Here is an 18258-nt window from a genome sequence, read left to right on the forward strand (position 1 = left end):
GCCAGAGTTATTTTGACAAAGTTGAATTGTAACAGCAGAGCAAAAACATACTTAAAAGTGTGATTAAAGTGACGACATAAATGAAATATGTAAAATATATCAAACCTCAATCTGTACAACAGCTTGATGAGTGGCCTCCTGTACACGGTTGACAATCTCTGTCATATCTGCTTCTGTGTCTGTTGTATGCAAATCATATGAGAGCACACCACAAAATCATAAATAAATTGGCTTTGATATCTACATCTAAGATTTCTCACACCTTTTTGGCTAATTTGTCTGTGACTTAATCACATTCCAGAAATATTACATGTGTTTGCAGTTTTATGTGTTTCATAGTAAACAATCATACTACAATATGCTTAGACTCTTTCATTAAAAAAATGTAGGCAAACGATGAAATTCTGCAAATTAAAATTCTCCACACTTTTCTTATAATCAGCTCATATTTTGTTTCAACCACCAATACTAAAACCTTCTTGAGAATGAGTAGTATCTTTGAGGACACTGCAGACATCTGCAACTATACTATAACCTTTGTTGATTTAACATAAGTTTCATTATTTTATTTCCTTGTCATAAGAAAGGAAGGAGTTCAATATTTCAATTGAAATAGCAAACTCACCAACTGCCAGGTAATGACTGACACCAGAGTATGACTGGACAGTAAAACAGTGCTCTCTCTTGTCCAGTTGTTCATCCTCCTAAAATAAAAACAAACTCATTTACAAATTTCATTTTAGCAATGACAGATTAGTCAAGAATAAAAAATTACCAGAGAATTGAGATAATTTCTGAAGTTCCCATACCTTACATATATGACAAACTACTTCCATCAAGTTGTGGGATACTTCACTTTTGAGCCAGTCTCTTGTAGCGACCTGTGGTGTAGAGGATGGTGCAAGACAGATAAGATTCCAATGGAAAGTACATAAACTTGGATAATATTCAAACATGGATAATGCCACTGACTTAAGCCCCCACTTAAATTGGGATCATAATGATTTCCATGTTCAAACAAAACAATTTCAGGACCCTGCATATTAAAAGAACTGTTGTATAAAAGAGAATTCTTAAGTAATCAATAAATATTAATTATTCAAGGCATTCCTCAGTTAATGCATGCATACTTACGGGGGGCATTTCAAATACTTGGAGTTCTGAGCCTTTAACTGTTAAAAACTTTCTCTTCCAGACGTTCCAGTGATTTGTAGACCTCAGTCTTTCCCATATCCAACCCATGTGTATCACCTTTGTTAAAAACAAAGAGATAATCCTCAGTGCTAAAACTAGATTCATTCTCCTCAGTTTACAAGTTCATTTAAATGTGTAGTTCATGTGGGTAGGTGATATCAGCTGTTCAGCCAAGCGGCCCAAACCACTGTCAAAGCTCCTCCCTGTTTCTATGGCTTGAAGTAGCCAGGAGTAATAACACTTCCCTAGATGCAATGAGAATCTACCATGGGTTACTTCCCTACCCCCCCTTCCTAGCATGCCGTCAGCTTTCCTTGGCTGTTACCCTGTACCCATTTCTACTCAGTCCTAGGTGGAGAGAGGAACAGTGAGTCACAGTAAAGCATCTTACCCAAGAACAAAACATGATGACCCTGCTGGGTCTCAAAACCAAACTTCTTGACCTGCAGTTCAGTACAGTAACCATTGGCCACAAATCTCTGCTACAGAACTTATTTAAAATTTCAGCAATGATGGCAAATGCTATGAAAGTTTTGATATCCATTTGGTTAAGTGGCAAAAAGGATTTATGCTGATTCTATTGTAAAGATTATCTACACAGGTCTCTGTTTGTCTTACTTGCTCAGGTGATGGTAAAGATGCATTGGACAAGTTCATCTGAAACACAAACACAGAAATTCAAAGATTAATTGCCTCATCATGTAATGATATGAGAGGAAACATGATGGTGCAAGCAAGGCTTAGTATAAATCAATAGACCACATGTACAGCCCTGCTGGAAAAAAAACTTAAATTAAAAAGGGAGAGAGAGAAATATTGGCCACTAGATCAAAACATCCTTCAAAAGATTTAAGGTAGTGCTAGTCAAGAAAGTATTTGGCTCTTTGTTCTAATGTTCAGATTTCACTGCCCAGCACTTCAAGAACTTCAGGTAAATATTGCCTATAAGCGGAGTCAAATTAGCTTCAATTCACATCATAATTGGCAATGAAATGATCAAAATCACAGTCAAACCTCTAGAGATTCCAGAGGATGAAAGAAAAATGTATTTCCATATCTTAACACAATGATTACACAACATAACAACAATAACAATAACGTATGATGCACAACCCTCGCAGTGGAGAGCGCTATTTATGCAATAGCGAAAATCAGACCTGAAAAAATCAGGCCTGTATGGGATTTGAACCACTGACCTCTGCGATACTAGTGCAGCGCTCTACCAATTGAGCTAACAAGCCAACTGGCCTGCTCCCATGCAGTTGGCTTGTTAGCTCAATTGGTAGAGCGCTGCACTAGTATCGCAGAGGTCAGTGGTTCGAATCCCGTACAGGCCTGATTTTTTTCAGGTCTGATTTTCGCTATTGCATAAATAGTGCTCTCTACTGCGAGGATCGTGCATCATACATATCTACAACCGCAGTTCAAAATATATGAACTTCGTATATTCATTGTATCTAATAACAATAACATTTATTATTTGTATTGCGCCTTTTCTATAAAATATTCAAAAGCGCCATCGTCTGTAGCCATTAAGCTCTCTAACTTGGACCCTGACTGCAGAAAACTTACAGCTTGTTCCAACAGTAGAACCACTCTGTCCTTGATTGCTGAGTACCAAGACAACAGTTCCACTTTATTCTCACTGTACAGCACGACCGAGGCACCGCCATCCATTGAACTTACTTCAAATGCATTGCTCCTGACAAAAAAATACCAAAGGAATTCTATAAACAGAATAATGGTCTTTGCAATGAGAACTCTGAGTGAGTTCAGGACCTGACTGGGCCATTGTGTTGAGTTCTTGGGTCTCTTTACACCCGGGAGTGAAAAATGGATACAGCTCAACTGTTGACAAAACTGTCAAAACTCTGTGGAGTAATCTATGTTGGGGTGAAGCATCCCATTCAAGGAGAGTGAATATACTCCTGGTCAGTTTGTACTGCCTGAACAGGTGACAAGGTGGGGCAGTGGTGGGCCACTTGGCCTCGCAGATTTCATTCCTCAAATGGGACAAGCAGTTGAGGTTGTTAATACACAAGGAGTCCTTCCTTCCTAATAAAGGATTTAGGGGCTCAATGTACCACTGCAGAGGCAAACTAACAAGGTCATTGCTCGAACAGAAAATGCTAAAGAATACAAGATCAGACTTAGTTTTACACTCTTGCTTTCCACTTTTACCTTAATGTGTCTTCTCCTGTCTTGTATCTTGACACCGAAGCAAATGTCAGGGGAAGAACAATGTTATCTGTCCAGCTCTGAAGAGACGAGTTAGAATCTGTTTCTCCAACTTCAGAAGACTTCAAATAAACAAGGCAAAACACCAAATTAATACTGGAAAGTTGACAAAACTTTTCTGAGCAACACATGGCAATCTGCGGTCTTTCCTTACACTTAGGTAGCACGGAAAGCCGGAAAACTCTTGAACAAAAGCTCATCTTTCAAACCGGCAGTCTAAATCCCACAGATATCAATGAACGCTGTGCTGTATTCGATTTACGTTTACATTAATTCAGCCTCGCTTCTGTTCATGATTCGATGTATAATCACTTCCGGTAATGGCGACGACACATGTTAGAAAATATTAAAAGTTCTGTGTTAGAATCCAAGAATATATCTCCGTTTCTCGTGCCATCCGAACACCACATGGTGTCAGGAGTGAACAAGAAGATATAAACTGTGTCCAGAACGGATATTTAGCGATCAGTGATCAGGAATTACGCGGAAATATGGCTACGAATCTTCCACCACCGAAAGCTCTTTGTCTATCGGGAAATGCAAGTGAGAATTTCAAGTTGTTCAAGCAGCAGTACGAATTATATGTGAACGCCATTGGATTATCTACTGCCAGTAAGGAAAGGAGAAGTGCTATACTGCTAAATCTCGCAGGTGAGGAGGCGCTGAAAATCTACAATGGCTTCACATGGGCTCCAGCTGTAGGTGACCCCGAAGGGGAGGAACATGTACCAGCAGAGGACAAACTGGATCCGGAATTAATTCTGGAGAAATTCCAGAGGTTCTGCACGCCGAAAACAAACGTTACTTATGAACGTTACAAGTTTCACAGGTATACGCAATCAGAAGGTGAGAGTTTCGATAATTTCTTATCACAAATTAACACTCTCGTGTCTACGTGTGCCTACGGTGAACTAAAGGACGATTTTGTCAGAGATAAGATCGTATTGGGTATAAATAGTGATAAGGTCAGAGCACGGCTGTTGAGAGATGGTGAACTGACTTTAGAAAAAGCGATAAATGAGTGTAGAGCAGAAGAATGTTCTGGAAGGTGGGCTCAGGATATAAAAGGAGAGACTCCTAAAGTGCAGGCAGTTCAACATAGGCAGAAAGGAGGCCCTCGTGACAAGGGACCACGTAGTAACGGGCAGCAAAGAAGTGCATCAAATTGCTCCCAGGCATCGAATAGCCGGTCATGCCGGTGGTGTGGAAAGGAGGTGCACCCCAGAGAAAGATGCCCTGCAAAAGACAGTAAATGTAACAAGTGCAAACGCCCAGGACATTGGGGCAAGGTTTGCAGGAGTAGCAAAGAAAAAGGGTCTGTACAAGAGGTAGCAGAAGTGCAGTCTGACTCAGATGAGTACTACTTCTTAGGAAGCATCAGTGATGAAAGTTACTCTATTGAGAGTATCAACAACAGGAAACGCAGGAGTGCATGGTTTACGGAAGTCCAGGTGTCAGGTCAGAGCCTGAAATTTGCTGTTGATACTGGAGCAGATGTGACAGTCATTCCCAAAGCTGTGTATGATACACAGTTTTCACACTTCATTTTGCAGAAGCCTGACAGGCCTCTTAGTGGCCCAGATCAAAGCAACCTTTCAACTCTTGGATTCTTTACTGCAGAACTAAAGAAAGGTGATCAGACAATCACAGAGGATATATATGTGTTCCCCAAAGGCTCTCTATTGCTAGGTAGAGACGCTTGTGCAGATCTAGGTGTCGTTAAGTTCATTGGAAAAGTTACGTCAGATCCTATCCAGTCAGCGGAGTTCGGATCAATGTTCAAAGGCTTAGGAAAGCTAGAAGGAGAATATAAGATTAAGATCGAGCAAAACGCAGAGCCATACAGTGTGATGACTCCCAGGAGGATATCTATTCCACTACGTCCTCTAGCCAAAGCTGAACTTGACAAGCTTATCGAGCTAGATGTTATAGAACGGTGCACAGAACCATCGGAATGGTGTTCTCCTATGGTCGTGGTGCCTAAAGGAAATGGCAAAGTGAGGATCTGTGTGGATCTCACGAAGCTTAACGAAGTAGTGAAGAGAGAAAGAATCATGCTCCCCACAGTGGATTATACAATTGCTCTGATGGGAGGTGCTAAGGTTTTCTCTAAACTGGATGCCAATGCGGGCTTCCACCAAATCTGCTTGGATGAAGATTCAAGGAAACTGACCACGTTCATCTCACCATTTGGTCGATTTCGATACAAGCGAATTCCCTTCGGTATCAAATCTGGCCCTGAGAAGTTTCAGAGTGAGATCTACCGAATACTAGGTGGTCAACAAGGTGTGGTATGTCTCATGGATGACATTGTCGTGTTCGGAAAGAACCAGGAGGAACATGACGAGAGACTCGTACAGACATTAACACGGCTGAAAGCAGCAGGTGTCACCTTGAATAAGGATAAGTGCCAATTCAGCAAAAGCCAGATTGACTTTCTAGGTCATCGGATCGGAGTTAATGGTGTGGAAAGCTCTCCAGAGAAGGTTGAGGCTATATTGAAAATGCGTGCTCCAGAGAATGTGAGTGAGGTAAGAGGTCTGATGGGTACAGTGAACCAGCTCATGAAGTTTGTACCCAACCTTGCTACTATGACACAACCTCTACGTGAACTCTTGAGCTCTCACAGTGCATGGTGCTGGGGTCCAGCACAGGAACAGGCTTTTAAAGAGATTAAACAATGCTTGACGAGCAGCCCAGTGTTGCAAATATATGATCCTTCACTGGAGACCAAGGTGTCAGCAGATGCGTCTTCATACGGACTTGGCGGAGTGCTTTTGCAAAAGCACGGTGACAGGTGGGCGCCAGTGGCGTATGCGTCCAAAAGCCTTCTGGATGTAGAGAAAAGGTACGCCCAGATTGAGAAGGAGGCCTTAGCTAGTACCTTCGCATGTGAACGATTCACAGATTACATTCTGGGAAAGGATATTATACTTGAGACTGATCATAAGCCTCTTGTACCACTGCTATCCACGAAGGAGTTGGATCAACTACCCGTACGTATTCAACGAATGAGAATGAGGCTCATGAGATACTCGTTCACACCTGTTCATGTGCCAGGAAAACTGTTGTACACTGCCGACACGCTATCTCGTTCTCCAACACCAGCCAAATCAGGTGATTCATTTCATGAGGAAGTGAACTTATATGCTCATCAAGTCATAGCTGGAATGCCTATCAGTGATAGCAAATTAGATGATATTATGATCCATCAACAGGAGGATGAAGCATGCAGGCAAATTATGAACTATGTAGCTGAAGGTTGGCCTGAAAAACATAATGTCAAGGGTTTAGTCAGCCCTTATTTTGCTCATAGAGCAGAGCTGACAGTGGTTAAAGGGCTGTTGATGATGGGACCTCGAGTCGTTATACCATCGTCTATGAAATTGGAAGTCCTGGATAAGATCCACGACGGTCACCAAGGGATTGTCAAGTGCAAGGCATTGGCCAGAAACACAGTGTGGTGGCCAAGCATGATGAAGAATATAGAGGAGTTAATTGAAAACTGTCGCAAGTGTCAGTCTAACAGGAAAAATCCTCCAGAACCTCTAGTTCCTACCATGCTCCCACAACGACCATGGCAATACATAGCCACTGATGTCTATGAACTCAATAAAAGACTGTATTTAGTAATGATTGATTACTACTCCAGATGGATAGAGGTAGCTAGTCTGAGTTCAACTGCCTCAGCAGAGGTCATAGACAGGATGAAACGTGCATTTTCCAGATTCGGAATTCCAGATCAAGTAAAATCTGACAATGCCAGCTACTATACATCAAGGGAATTTAAGATGTTCACTTTAGATTACGGGTTTCGACATGTCACTAGCAGCCCAGGTCATGCTTCAGGCAACGGGGAAGCAGAGAGAGCAGTGCAAACAGCTAAACGTCTCCTAGCTGGCTCTCAAGATCCTTATCTTGCTTTGCTACAGTATAGAGCGACACCATTGGCTAATGGTTATTCTCCAGCTGAGCTAATGATGTCAAGGAGGCTCAAAACCAAAGTGCCGGTGGCCCCGTCTCAGCTGTCCCCAAACCTTGTGCAGAATCATGCCCTACGTCAGTTTGAAGACAATCACAAAACCAAACAGAAGCTGCACTTCGACAGAAGGCATTCAGCGAGGCCTCTTGTTCCCTTAGAGAAGGGAGATGAAGTGATGGTACAAGACAGAGGACAGTCTGGAATAGTAGTGGAGAAGTGCACACCTCGTTCTTATGTGATCCATACGGACACTGGGTCATATAGAAGGAATAGAGTACAGATCAACAAGATACCACCCCCACCCCCAGCTGCAGCTACATCTCCAGCCAAACCCACACCGGTGCCAGTACCTCCATCACCTAAACTTCCTTCACCCCAAACAGCTAACACTGCAGAAGGAACTGGCACATCAAAAGTGTACACCAGATCTGGCCGTCAATCTAAGCCCTCATCTAGATTGAAGGATTATGTGCCATAAGTGAAGTTATACTTTCTGGCCAGATTTTCTCTGGTTTCTCAGACAGAAAGTCATAACTATGAACGCGTATTCTAGTGTGTGTGAGACTTAGTGCAGAGACAAATGACAATAGCTACCCAGGATGTGTTTCTTAACAAAATGACGATTACTTGAGGACATTTGATTGATGTTGTTTTAATTTTGAATTTCACGCTAGATAAGAAACAAGTATGTCTAAGTAAGTTTCTCTTTCATTATCTTAAAGGGGGAGATGTGCTGTATTCGATTTACGTTTACATTAATTCAGCCTCGCTTCTGTTCATGATTCGATGTATAATCACTTCCGGTAATGGCGACGACACATGTTAGAAAATATTAAAAGTTCTGTGTTAGAATCCAAGAATATATCTCCGTTTCTCGTGCCATCCGAACACCACAACGCTTATCATTCCACTAATTTATTTGTGTTTTTCTCGTTGCTATGTTCCCACCAATCCCGTAGCTCCTTTTTCTGCCTTTAAAAGCACACACAACCCACAATTCCCCTATTCGCTCCGACAAAGGGCTAACGCTCTAAACGTCAGCTTTTATAATCTTTAGGGTGGCCAATTTACCACTTCAACTTTGTTGATATATCCAAATTATTTCGTTACCCCCACCAACGCAGCCCCAAACAGTTTCTTTAGCAACTATCAGCCCTTAAAACAAAAATGATCTTCTATATTTCTCATATATGACTGAAACACATCATACCTTTTGACTGCTGTTTTCTCTACATTCAGCATCACTTGAGGACTCTTCAACACTTCTAACAATTCCGTTTGCTTTGAAAGACAAACATTAGTCAACTTAAAGATCACTTATCACTTAGAGATATACTGGATTGCCACTCCAAATTATTGCAAAATTACCAAATTAAAAATAACTAATTATAGGATTAGAAAAACCTAACAACTGAGAATGCACAAGTATTGAAGACACCTTATAAGATATCTAACAACTTCCGTTGAAAGTACATTTGCAAGGGGTTTCACTTAAAAAAATGAGTAGAAGAGAGCAAAGTCAGAGGAGAATTTAGAAAAAAAGCAAAGGCCAATGAAATTAAGCTGGGAAGCTCTCTGCTCTTTACATAGCATATATGACATACCTTGTTTGGATACACTGGACTGACTCGCCGCAGAAGTTGTCCCTGGTGTTATCTCACTATTAGCAACTAAATTCGAAAAAAATATTAAGTTATGGTTAAAGTAGCAATGCAATTATACCATAGACCTGAACAGAACTGAAAAAACTACAAAAATTGAGGACTGCGCTGACATTTCAAAAAAACAAAAAAGCACATTTGTTATAAAAATGGGAATATATTCAGGCCTAGTTTTCAACCCAAGTCTTATCTTTAATATTCTCTCTTTCCATGTAATAAGATCAAAATTTAAAAGAAATCTCTGCCTGCAATATCATGAATACCTGAAGAACTAGAAGAAGAGTGAATCACAGTTAATTCAATCTCTGAACCTCCCTTCTTAAGAACAGCCACCTGAAAAAAAAAAAAAAAAAAAAAAAAAAGTTTGTCAAAACTCAATATTTTGGAACCATGTAAACACAGCCAGGGTAAATTAAATTTAAAATGAGGGCCTGAACTGGTTGAACTTACTGCCTCATCATGTGTGGCTCTTCTTATGTCTTGTCCATTAACCTGTAAAAGAAAAAAAAAACTGACTAATTGCTGAGTAGATATTTTGTAAAGAAAGTGAATAACAGCTTACAAATTTAACAAACACCTATCAAAGGTAGCATGAAGGAGATCAAAGAGTCAGACCTAAATATACTAATGAAGAGAGTTTTCCTGAGGTAACTGATAAAGTTTGTGAAAAAAATCATATTTCATCTCTACAAACCTCAAGTATAATATCCCCTTCATGAAGTTGACTTGTTTCATAAGCTAAGACAACAGAAGAAAAATTTATCAAAACAAAACAAAATTACAGAGATTTTCAGGGCATTAACAAAATGTAAAAGTTACAAAGCAACACATTAATACCTGCTTGATCTTTGTATATTTTTGAAATAGCTATTGGTAGGTTACTCTCTCGTCCTCCCTGTAAAATACGTTTTTATACGATGAGATGCAAGTGTCCCATATCACTATTTAAGCAAAGTAATTAATAAACTGACATATTAAAAAACAAAGAGACTCAGAGAAACAAAAGGTTTTTATATCTCCATGCTTACCTTAATGCTCATTCCCAGTCCCCCGACTTTTCTCTTGGTTAGCTTTACTGTTCTTTCCTAAAAATAAAAAATTATCCCATAAGTCTAATAGTGACTGATCTGTTTATAATTGGCTGTATTGTACACCATGAACTCTGCAGTCAACATCACAAAGTATGTAGGACATTATATCTTTATTCATCATCTATTGTAACATTTATAATTTGGATATATCAACAAAGTTGAAATGGCAAATTGGCCACTGTAATGATTACAAAAGCTGACGTTTTGAGCGTTAGCCCTTCGTCGGAGCGAATAGAGGATTTGTGGGTTGTGTGTGCTTTTAAAGGCAGAAAATGGAGCTATGTTATTGGTGGGAGCATGGCTATGAGAAAAACAAGAGTAAATTAGTGGAATGAAAAGTGTTCGTTGATCCCTGATATTGTAACATTTGTTTGACATGTTACCACTATACACAGTTGAGGAACAACATACCCCAAGGGGGAGTGCTGGCTTCTTTTGAGTTGGAGAAGAAGCTTCACCATTTGTGCTCTAAAAAAAATAAAACAAAGCTTGATTTTTTGCTTTCAACCTCACATTGAGGACTTGCTTTTTTTGGTGAGGTGAGTATATTTTCACAGGGATCATGTTAATAGGATTGTACCACTGCTACCTGCTTCAAAGGATATTTCTTACGTTAATATCAAATAAAACAATCCAAAGTAGGCAATGCGGTTTCATCCTAATTAAGATAAGAGTACCCCGAGACACAAACATAACAGTTTTAAAAGAGCAAGGATGGTCCAATGACGAAAATGTATGCTTTTAAATTCAACCATAATTTGACCCTGGTGCCACACACAGGTTTTAGGTTCAAACCCTCGCCTCAAGTAGTAAACTCTTAATTTGCATCTCCATGAATTAAAAAAAGTTCAAACTCTCATCCAACTGTAATTAATTTGATAAAGAAACTGTGGCGCTGTGTTGGTGGGGAGTGGGGGGTGGGGGGTGGGGAGTAGGGGGTGGGGAGTAGAGGGGTGGCGGTAGGGAGTAGGGGGTGGTGGGTAGGGGGTGGGGATTAGGGGTAAGGGTGGAGAGTAGGGAGTGGGGGTAGGGGTGGGGTGTGGGGGGTGGGAAGTAGGGGGTGGGAGGTGGGGAGTATAACAAGATCAACTGAGTTGATAAAGTAAATTGGCCATGGTCAAGAGTTTAAAAGCTGACATCTTACAGTGGATGGGGATCTCTTCCATGACAAGGACTCAGCTTTGCCATTTGTGCTCTGGAAATAACAAAACAGCAGATAAATTTATTTACAGATCAAAGGAAAAAAAAGAAAACAGTATACAATGTGTGAATATTAATGTACATCTGCACAGCTTCAGGAAACATGGATAAGGAAACTAGAGGAGAACTGCATTCTTGTACTAAACAAAATCTCACATTGGATGACAAATCTGGTGATAACTCCATTCAAGGGGAACCCTGACTAGAATAAATAATTTTTCTTCAATTAAGTAACCAGATACAGATGTTATACAGTAGGACCTTTAATTAGGGGGCTCCCATAGGACTGTGGAAAGTGTCCCTTGAAAGATCTTTTCATTTTATGGTAAACCGGGACCTGTTTCTCACGGTTAACTTAACACGCTCACAAAGCTGTTCTGTTTTAATTCAAGATGGGGATTTTAAAAGTTTTGAAAATAATACAATTAAAATATCAGCGAAAGACACAAAATGGACTGGTTTACGAGCCAGAACCTTCCTTTCTATCCTCTAAATTTTGATTTTAAAACATGGCTTCAGGCCAATTCAGTTTCCGAGACTTTCAAGTGACAGGCTAGTTTTCTATTCCTTCTAGAATAATCTAGTTTACCTAGGATCACAATTGTGTCAGTGTCAGAGCCATATGCTAAAACAGGAGAAAATTGCAAAGTTCTGATATTTTGCACTCCATTGTTATCAAGCTTGTGACTTGACTGCCAGTATGATTTTCAATTTCAACAAAATCAAAACTGCTCTGACTAACAACTTTAATTAATCATCACTCTAGATCCAACTCTGTTGTGTTTTCCCTTTTGTGCACAAATTAATGTAAATTGCAGTAAGCAAGCAAGGTGAACGCCATTCATCTATGAATAAAAAAAGTCGAAAGAAAATGGAAAATTAAGAGGAAATTAACGTTGAAGCACTCAACCTCAAGGTTCCATTCAGCAATGTAGTGGTGCTGTACATCGAATAGTTAATTTGCATGAATTTTTATCATCAGCGAATTTCGAAATTATGCAGCAGTTTCCAGAAACAAATGAGTGTGTTAGTGAACTAAAATTGTTACTATAAATTATCCTGTTTTTTCCCTTTTTTGTTTCTGTTTTTATTTGTTTTTAAACATGTTGACATACGAGCAGCTTTTTAATTCAAATATCTAGGCATTAAAAGCCAGATGACAATTGTTCACAACTGTCCAAAGCATATCGTGAAAGCATTTACCTCCAACAATCGAGTGCTTGGGAGGAACATTAAAAGGTAGATGTCTATTTGCCACCGGATACAAGCAATCCTATTGTCACGATTCTACTTATGTTAAACAGTTTTTTGGCTATAATGAATGAACAATAATGTCCTTAAAGCCATTAATTATAAACAGAGCTTGCGTTTGCCGCAGTGTATCACTTACAACGATGATTAAACGGTGACCCCGTACTGTTTTGCTTTCTGTATCATATTCTGCCCAACCTTTCTAAGATCTTGAGCTTTTTCAAGTGAAAATTATGTAAATGCAATGAAGATATCGAGAAACTATCAAGGAAGCAATCATAAAATCTACTTCGTTTAAGTTTCTAAGGATTTTTTTTCATACTAAATAATCATCGGGCCGCAAGAAAAATTTGCACATTGCACTATGCCTTTCCAGGAAACAAGGGAATACAACTAGTCAGTTTAAAATTTTATTTATCCTCCTAAACAAAAATTTAAATGGAAAAGATGACAATCAATGACAGGAAATCAAAGAGTTATGATGAGTCAAATGAGTAAACATGAGTACTGCATGGCAATGACTTACTGTTTGACCTTGAACAATGAAATCGATTCTTGTCAACGCACTGTGATCACGACTTGTTTAAAATTAAATGTAAATTCAGTCTAATGTACGGCAAATAGCGATAAAAATACCAGGAAAGTGTCAAACAAGTTATATAAACTTACCTCAGGCTGGTTTACTGGAGAAGAAGAAGAAGGGGATACACTGCTAGTTCCTTCCTTTTGAATGGTCAAAGCATCCCGGGAGAGCTTTACTCGAACCTTCTGAAGCTCAGCTCGGTTGATTTGCATCGAAATACACCCTGTTTTCAGGAAGTTCTGTCGGGAAAACAGGAAATAAGAAAGTGAGCACTAATGCAGCGTTATCTAAACCTTCCCGATAGCTTGTGACTAAAGAATAATTAATAACTACGCGGGGATTATAGAGTCAAAGTGTTCGATTACCTCCGCCATTTTCCGTGTATTCACCGCAAATTCGCCGACCTCAAGCCTACTTACACATAAACCATGAATAAAATAATTTCATAAAAGCAAAAACAGCTCGTGAAGTGGGTCTTAATTGGCAAATTTCGTAAAATATCCCGCCGCGCTTAAACAACCAGCAGACCTCTTGACGAAATGCAATGTTTTGATTTGGGCTTCAGATATTGCGGGCGCATTCACAAACCAATGTTTGCATAACTTGTCTAAAACTGACAGAATTAATGAAAAGTGCGGGATATTTTAAGACAAAATTCCTCTCGTCATATCAAAAACATTCCCCGATGAGCGAAGCTCCTTTTGCTTTCAAAGAAGTCTAAATGAAGTAAAAAAGTGACTGCCTTAAATAATCACAAGATTGAGATCAAAATTCTCGGCGCTAACTTTTGATTTTACGTTCGTTATCAGATGAGAGAAAGTAGTTTTGGATCAGAGTGCTTTTGGTTAAAAAAAGAAAACGCGTTTATCGTAAAACGACTCGATGTCAGAGCTGAGAAAGGATTTCCTAATGAACGTAGCAGAGATTGTAAACTGAAAATCGCACTTTCTTTCTACTTGAACTCTTTTAAATGTAAATAACGAGTGTTATTATCCAACTGGACTTTGTAGAGTACAAATCACGCGCGAGACGAGTACAAATATCACGCGATATTTGTACTCCAGAAATATCCGTGAAATTCGCCCGCACTGAAATAACAATTTGGCGTGTGGGATAATAAATCTCTTATTAGCCGTTTCGTTGTGTAGTATCGCTGAGTATTTTTACTCGTTGTTTGTATTTTGACTTGCCCTACGGGCTTGTCAAAATACGGCAAAACTCGTAAAAATACTCAGCGATACTACACAACAAAACGTCAAATAAGATATATGTATGTTTTGATCGATGAAGCTGGCTCCCAAATCACAAGACATTCTCAAGGGGACAAATTTTGATCACATCACTTGAATTCACATCTGCATGTACCAGCCAGGCAACAATCACATGCATTGCAGATTTGCTGAGATTTTTAACCCTTTCCCTCTCAACCATGATCTAATTAGTAATTCTCCTTATTGTCTGCCATACAATTTCTTATAGTGCTAGATTAGAGAATTTGGCATTCGATCAATTGATAATCCCTTGATATTTTTCTTAATTCTCATCACTTGTATGCTTGTTATTGTATTGATATTGTAAGGAGAAATTCAGTCTTGGTCACTTATGGGAGTTAAAAGGATTAACAAGTAAGTTGGTTAACTGAGTAGAGACTTATACCATCAACTGATTTGTGCAGAAACATGATCGTTTCTAACATGAACCCCTCTAGCAGCGAACTCTGAAGATAAGAGGATTTTGAACACTTATGAAAAAAAAAAATTAAAGGGATATGATAACGTTGAACGTACGCTCTCGATGATTGCCTCAAATAATCTCGTTTTCTGCAAAATGTGAATTGATAAAAGCTCAGAAATAGGAGATTTTTTCCTTTCAAATTCTACCAAGGAGAACTGGTCTCTGCGTAGGGGCGACGATCAGTTTGCTTGTTTACTTGGCGGTGATGTCAATTATCTTGATAAAACGAAACATAATATTTTCTTTTTTGAAACATTTGCGGCAATATATATCTCTTTGCTTTCAGAAGCAAAAAGCGTTGTCAAAAATTGAGACTCTTCATTCCTTGTATTACACTGCAAAATCGAAACACAATAATAGCTTCACAATACTTTTTAATTTTCTTCTTTTTTTTTTTTTTCGGTTCGCACCCCTCAATACCAGGCGGGCTGCTTACAATGATCTAGATCCAATTACCCCTCAATCAGTTATGAGAATTAGGGAATTCAGCAATAAGCTATTTTACTGTCGTGATAGCTCTAAAGAGCATCAAAATTTTCGAATTATTTTTTCCTGAAAATAGATTTTTAGATAAATTTTAAAAAAATTACGTTTGAGATCAGCAGCAAAATGAATAAGATAAGAACCCTTTTGTTTTGAGAACTAATTCATCAAACTGGAACTACTTCGTCTGATCAGTTAACAGTCAGATTTCTCTCACATTTCTTAAAAAAATAGGGAAAAATCCAGCCACAACACTTGACGACCTATCGGATTAAAAATAAAGCGATCAAGAAGGGCTGAAAAGAGGTTTGTATCCAATTTGAAATAAGATATGCCGATTGCTAATAATTCACCGATAACTAGGTTTGGTTTTAATAATACCAACACGTGCAGTTCAATGGCATGTCGCTAAACACAAAGTCGAGTGATAAATGTTACTAAAACCATGTTCTGCTGTTCCTTGTTCGTCGAACACTTCTGGTCATTATAAGATATACTAACATCGCTTTCAAGTTGGAAGCGTTATATAATTTTTGATCTGACATATGCTCGGCGACATTAAAAAACCCGAGGTCAATCACTTACCGAAGATAGCGCCGCGTTGCTTCACTGGCTGGGACTGTACTACATGACAATCAGTTAATTACAGTTTGGCGTACATTCAAAGCAGGAGTTCCATTCACATTGTAAGATCACGACATCTGAAATGCTTTCCGACGACATGAAAACAAAACTTGGGCACTGCTAAGAGAGATAAAGTCGTCGAAAGGAAAAGTAACCAATCGGATAATCCAGTGAACAATTGAAAACAGCGTGAGGCTATTTTCAGAAATTAACTTTTATTTTGTTTTGACAGAGAAACCGCTTAAGGAGGTAAATTATTTCGATTCGTTTATTTGTTAAACGCAAGATACTTAGTAATGGCTGGGGAAGACATAACAGGCCATGGGCCGTCTATTTGGTAAAAAACCCGCTCTTTTCTAATAAATAGGAATCTTCTTTTCACCAAAAGGGGAACCTTAAAGAAAGCTGAAAACTTACGCTAAATTTGACAAGCAGATTCAACTGTTGAAATTCAAATTTGTGGCTATCAATGTTTTTGTCCACAGGAAACAAGATTCAGATAAAGGAAGTGATTGTTGCTTGGCAGAAAGATAAGCAGTCTGAGATATAATCAAAATTCATTTGCATAAAGCCGATCAAAAAAACAGACGTAACCTTGCCAACAGCCGCAAGTCTTGCAGAATTTCACGCTGTGCAATTTTGACAAGCAACAAGCCTCCACTCTTTTTTCTCGAATTGTGCGCGAAATTCTAAATTCCTCCGGAATCAGAAAGTACCACAGTGGACGCAAATAACTCTACCGTCGCGCTAAAATGAGAAGGTGAGGACAAACCAAAACAAAACGGAAAAATAAAGGGAAAAAAAAAGAAGAATAAAACCAAAACAAAGATTGATTTCCCAGCCCAGCACAGACTAAACAAAACCATGATAAATATTTATATTTTAGGCAAAAAGAAAAAAAAAAAAGAGACAGACACATTTTCGTTGTACAAATCTTATCATGGAAAAAAAAAAAGCAATGTTCCCATGAAATTTCCAATAGATTTCCTATCATGAAAGCATTTTCATATACAGACAATATGCTGTGGTTTTAGCGTAATCCGTTTATACAACACTTGAACAAATTTTTGCATAGAATAACGCCATAAAGGCTCGTCGTCCTCTCATTAATTCCTTTGCATACAGAGTATTGAACGTTCCGAGTAGTTGGCTCTCGGGCAGCAATCAGTTGAGCGCGACACTGAGAACACTGCAGTGAAAACTCGAGTTTCTTTGTGAGTTTTACATGAACCTATATTCACCTCTGCTGTTGGAAGAAATTTCTAGATTAATGAATTTTAACGCAAAGTTTGGAGCAAAGGTCAAAATACATCGTAAGAGAAATTCACTGTGCTCTGTCTTTGAATCTAGTCTGTTTAAATTATTTATCATTTAAACAGTTGTCAGCGTGTTGAGTAACTTATGAAGATCAGTAATGTAAAGGTCACGGTATGTAAAACAAGAACAAATCCCTGAGCAAGAGCACTCTTCAGGATGAACCGGTTCAAATTCTACAAAGTATGGCATGTTAATCAACGAAAACTTCTCCTTGGTGTGTAAAAGAGACACAGTTCTCGCTACAGCCCGCCATTTCAAAATAATTTTATCGTGATATTGGCGAAGGTCACTGAGCGCAGAGCATGGATAATAAATTAAGATGATTTCCTTTCATTTCACTGTGGATTTACTTTCAAACACACAGGAAATATGGGTGAACTGTTAGTCGATTTAATGAAGCCTCTTGTGTGCGCCTCCTTTTCACAGCAGAGAAGCGATAAAAAGAATGACGGACTCACTTAAGTTACTTAATCACGTATCGTACGTAAAACGCTATCGGAAAATAGGTCCACTTTGTCAGCTTGTCGACCCAGCATCACTTACCTTTCTATGACACGAATATCCTCTGTCAACGTTTGGTTTGTTAAAGGGAAACTTAAACCACACTTAGAAATGATCGAGTTTCTCTCGCTTGACATGGGAGATCTTCTCTACAAGTCCAGAAACACGGATCGGCATACTAAATGTCGTGACAGGTAATATAATATAATATTGACATTCCACGCTAAATTATTTCCTCTAATGAAGAATTTAGGGTCAATATACATCCAAGTGGTCAATGAATTCACAGTAACAATATAAGCTAATGGAATCATATAAGGCAATTCTGACACGTTTCTCGAATACTAAGTGTGACTGTCGGCACTCTCATGTAAACCAATCCATTATTTTACGTCGCTG

General features: G+C 38.9%; 1 protein-coding gene across 3 annotated transcripts in view; it reads right to left on the reverse strand.

Moving 5' to 3' along the window:
* The window catches only part of LOC111333637 (gamma-2-syntrophin), a 20341-nt gene extending 2300 nt beyond the window's left edge, over window positions 1-18041 (reverse strand). Inside the window, exons 1-18 of one of the 3 annotated variants that reach the window (XM_088747035.1) lie at window positions 17902-18041; window positions 13287-13439; window positions 11311-11361; window positions 10578-10634; window positions 10104-10160; window positions 9913-9970; window positions 9770-9813; window positions 9526-9567; window positions 9339-9408; window positions 9019-9084; window positions 8625-8695; window positions 3376-3494; window positions 2767-2896; window positions 1813-1851; window positions 1135-1251; window positions 810-881; window positions 626-704; window positions 106-179 (exon numbers count right to left, since the gene is read on the reverse strand). In XM_088747035.1, coding sequence (XP_088603161.1) covers window positions 106-179; window positions 626-704; window positions 810-881; window positions 1135-1251; window positions 1813-1851; window positions 2767-2896; window positions 3376-3494; window positions 8625-8695; window positions 9019-9084; window positions 9339-9408; window positions 9526-9567; window positions 9770-9813; window positions 9913-9970; window positions 10104-10160; window positions 10578-10634; window positions 11311-11361; window positions 13287-13412 — 1272 coding nt within the window. In that variant the 5' untranslated portion in view covers window positions 13413-13439; window positions 17902-18041. Of the gene's footprint in view, window positions 1-105; window positions 180-625; window positions 705-809; window positions 882-1134; window positions 1252-1812; window positions 1852-2766; window positions 2897-3375; window positions 3495-8624; window positions 8696-9018; window positions 9085-9338; window positions 9409-9525; window positions 9568-9769; window positions 9814-9912; window positions 9971-10103; window positions 10161-10577; window positions 10635-11310; window positions 11362-13286; window positions 13440-13565; window positions 14240-16002; window positions 16144-17901 lie in introns of those variants that run through there. The other 2 variants (XM_088747036.1, XM_088747034.1) reach the window with 2 other exon arrangements.
* Between the last annotated feature and the right edge of the window lie 217 nt (window positions 18042-18258).

Source organism: Stylophora pistillata, chromosome 2, assembly GCF_964205215.1.
Source record: "Stylophora pistillata chromosome 2, jaStyPist1.2, whole genome shotgun sequence".
Taxonomy (NCBI): Eukaryota; Metazoa; Cnidaria; class Anthozoa; order Scleractinia; family Pocilloporidae; genus Stylophora; species Stylophora pistillata.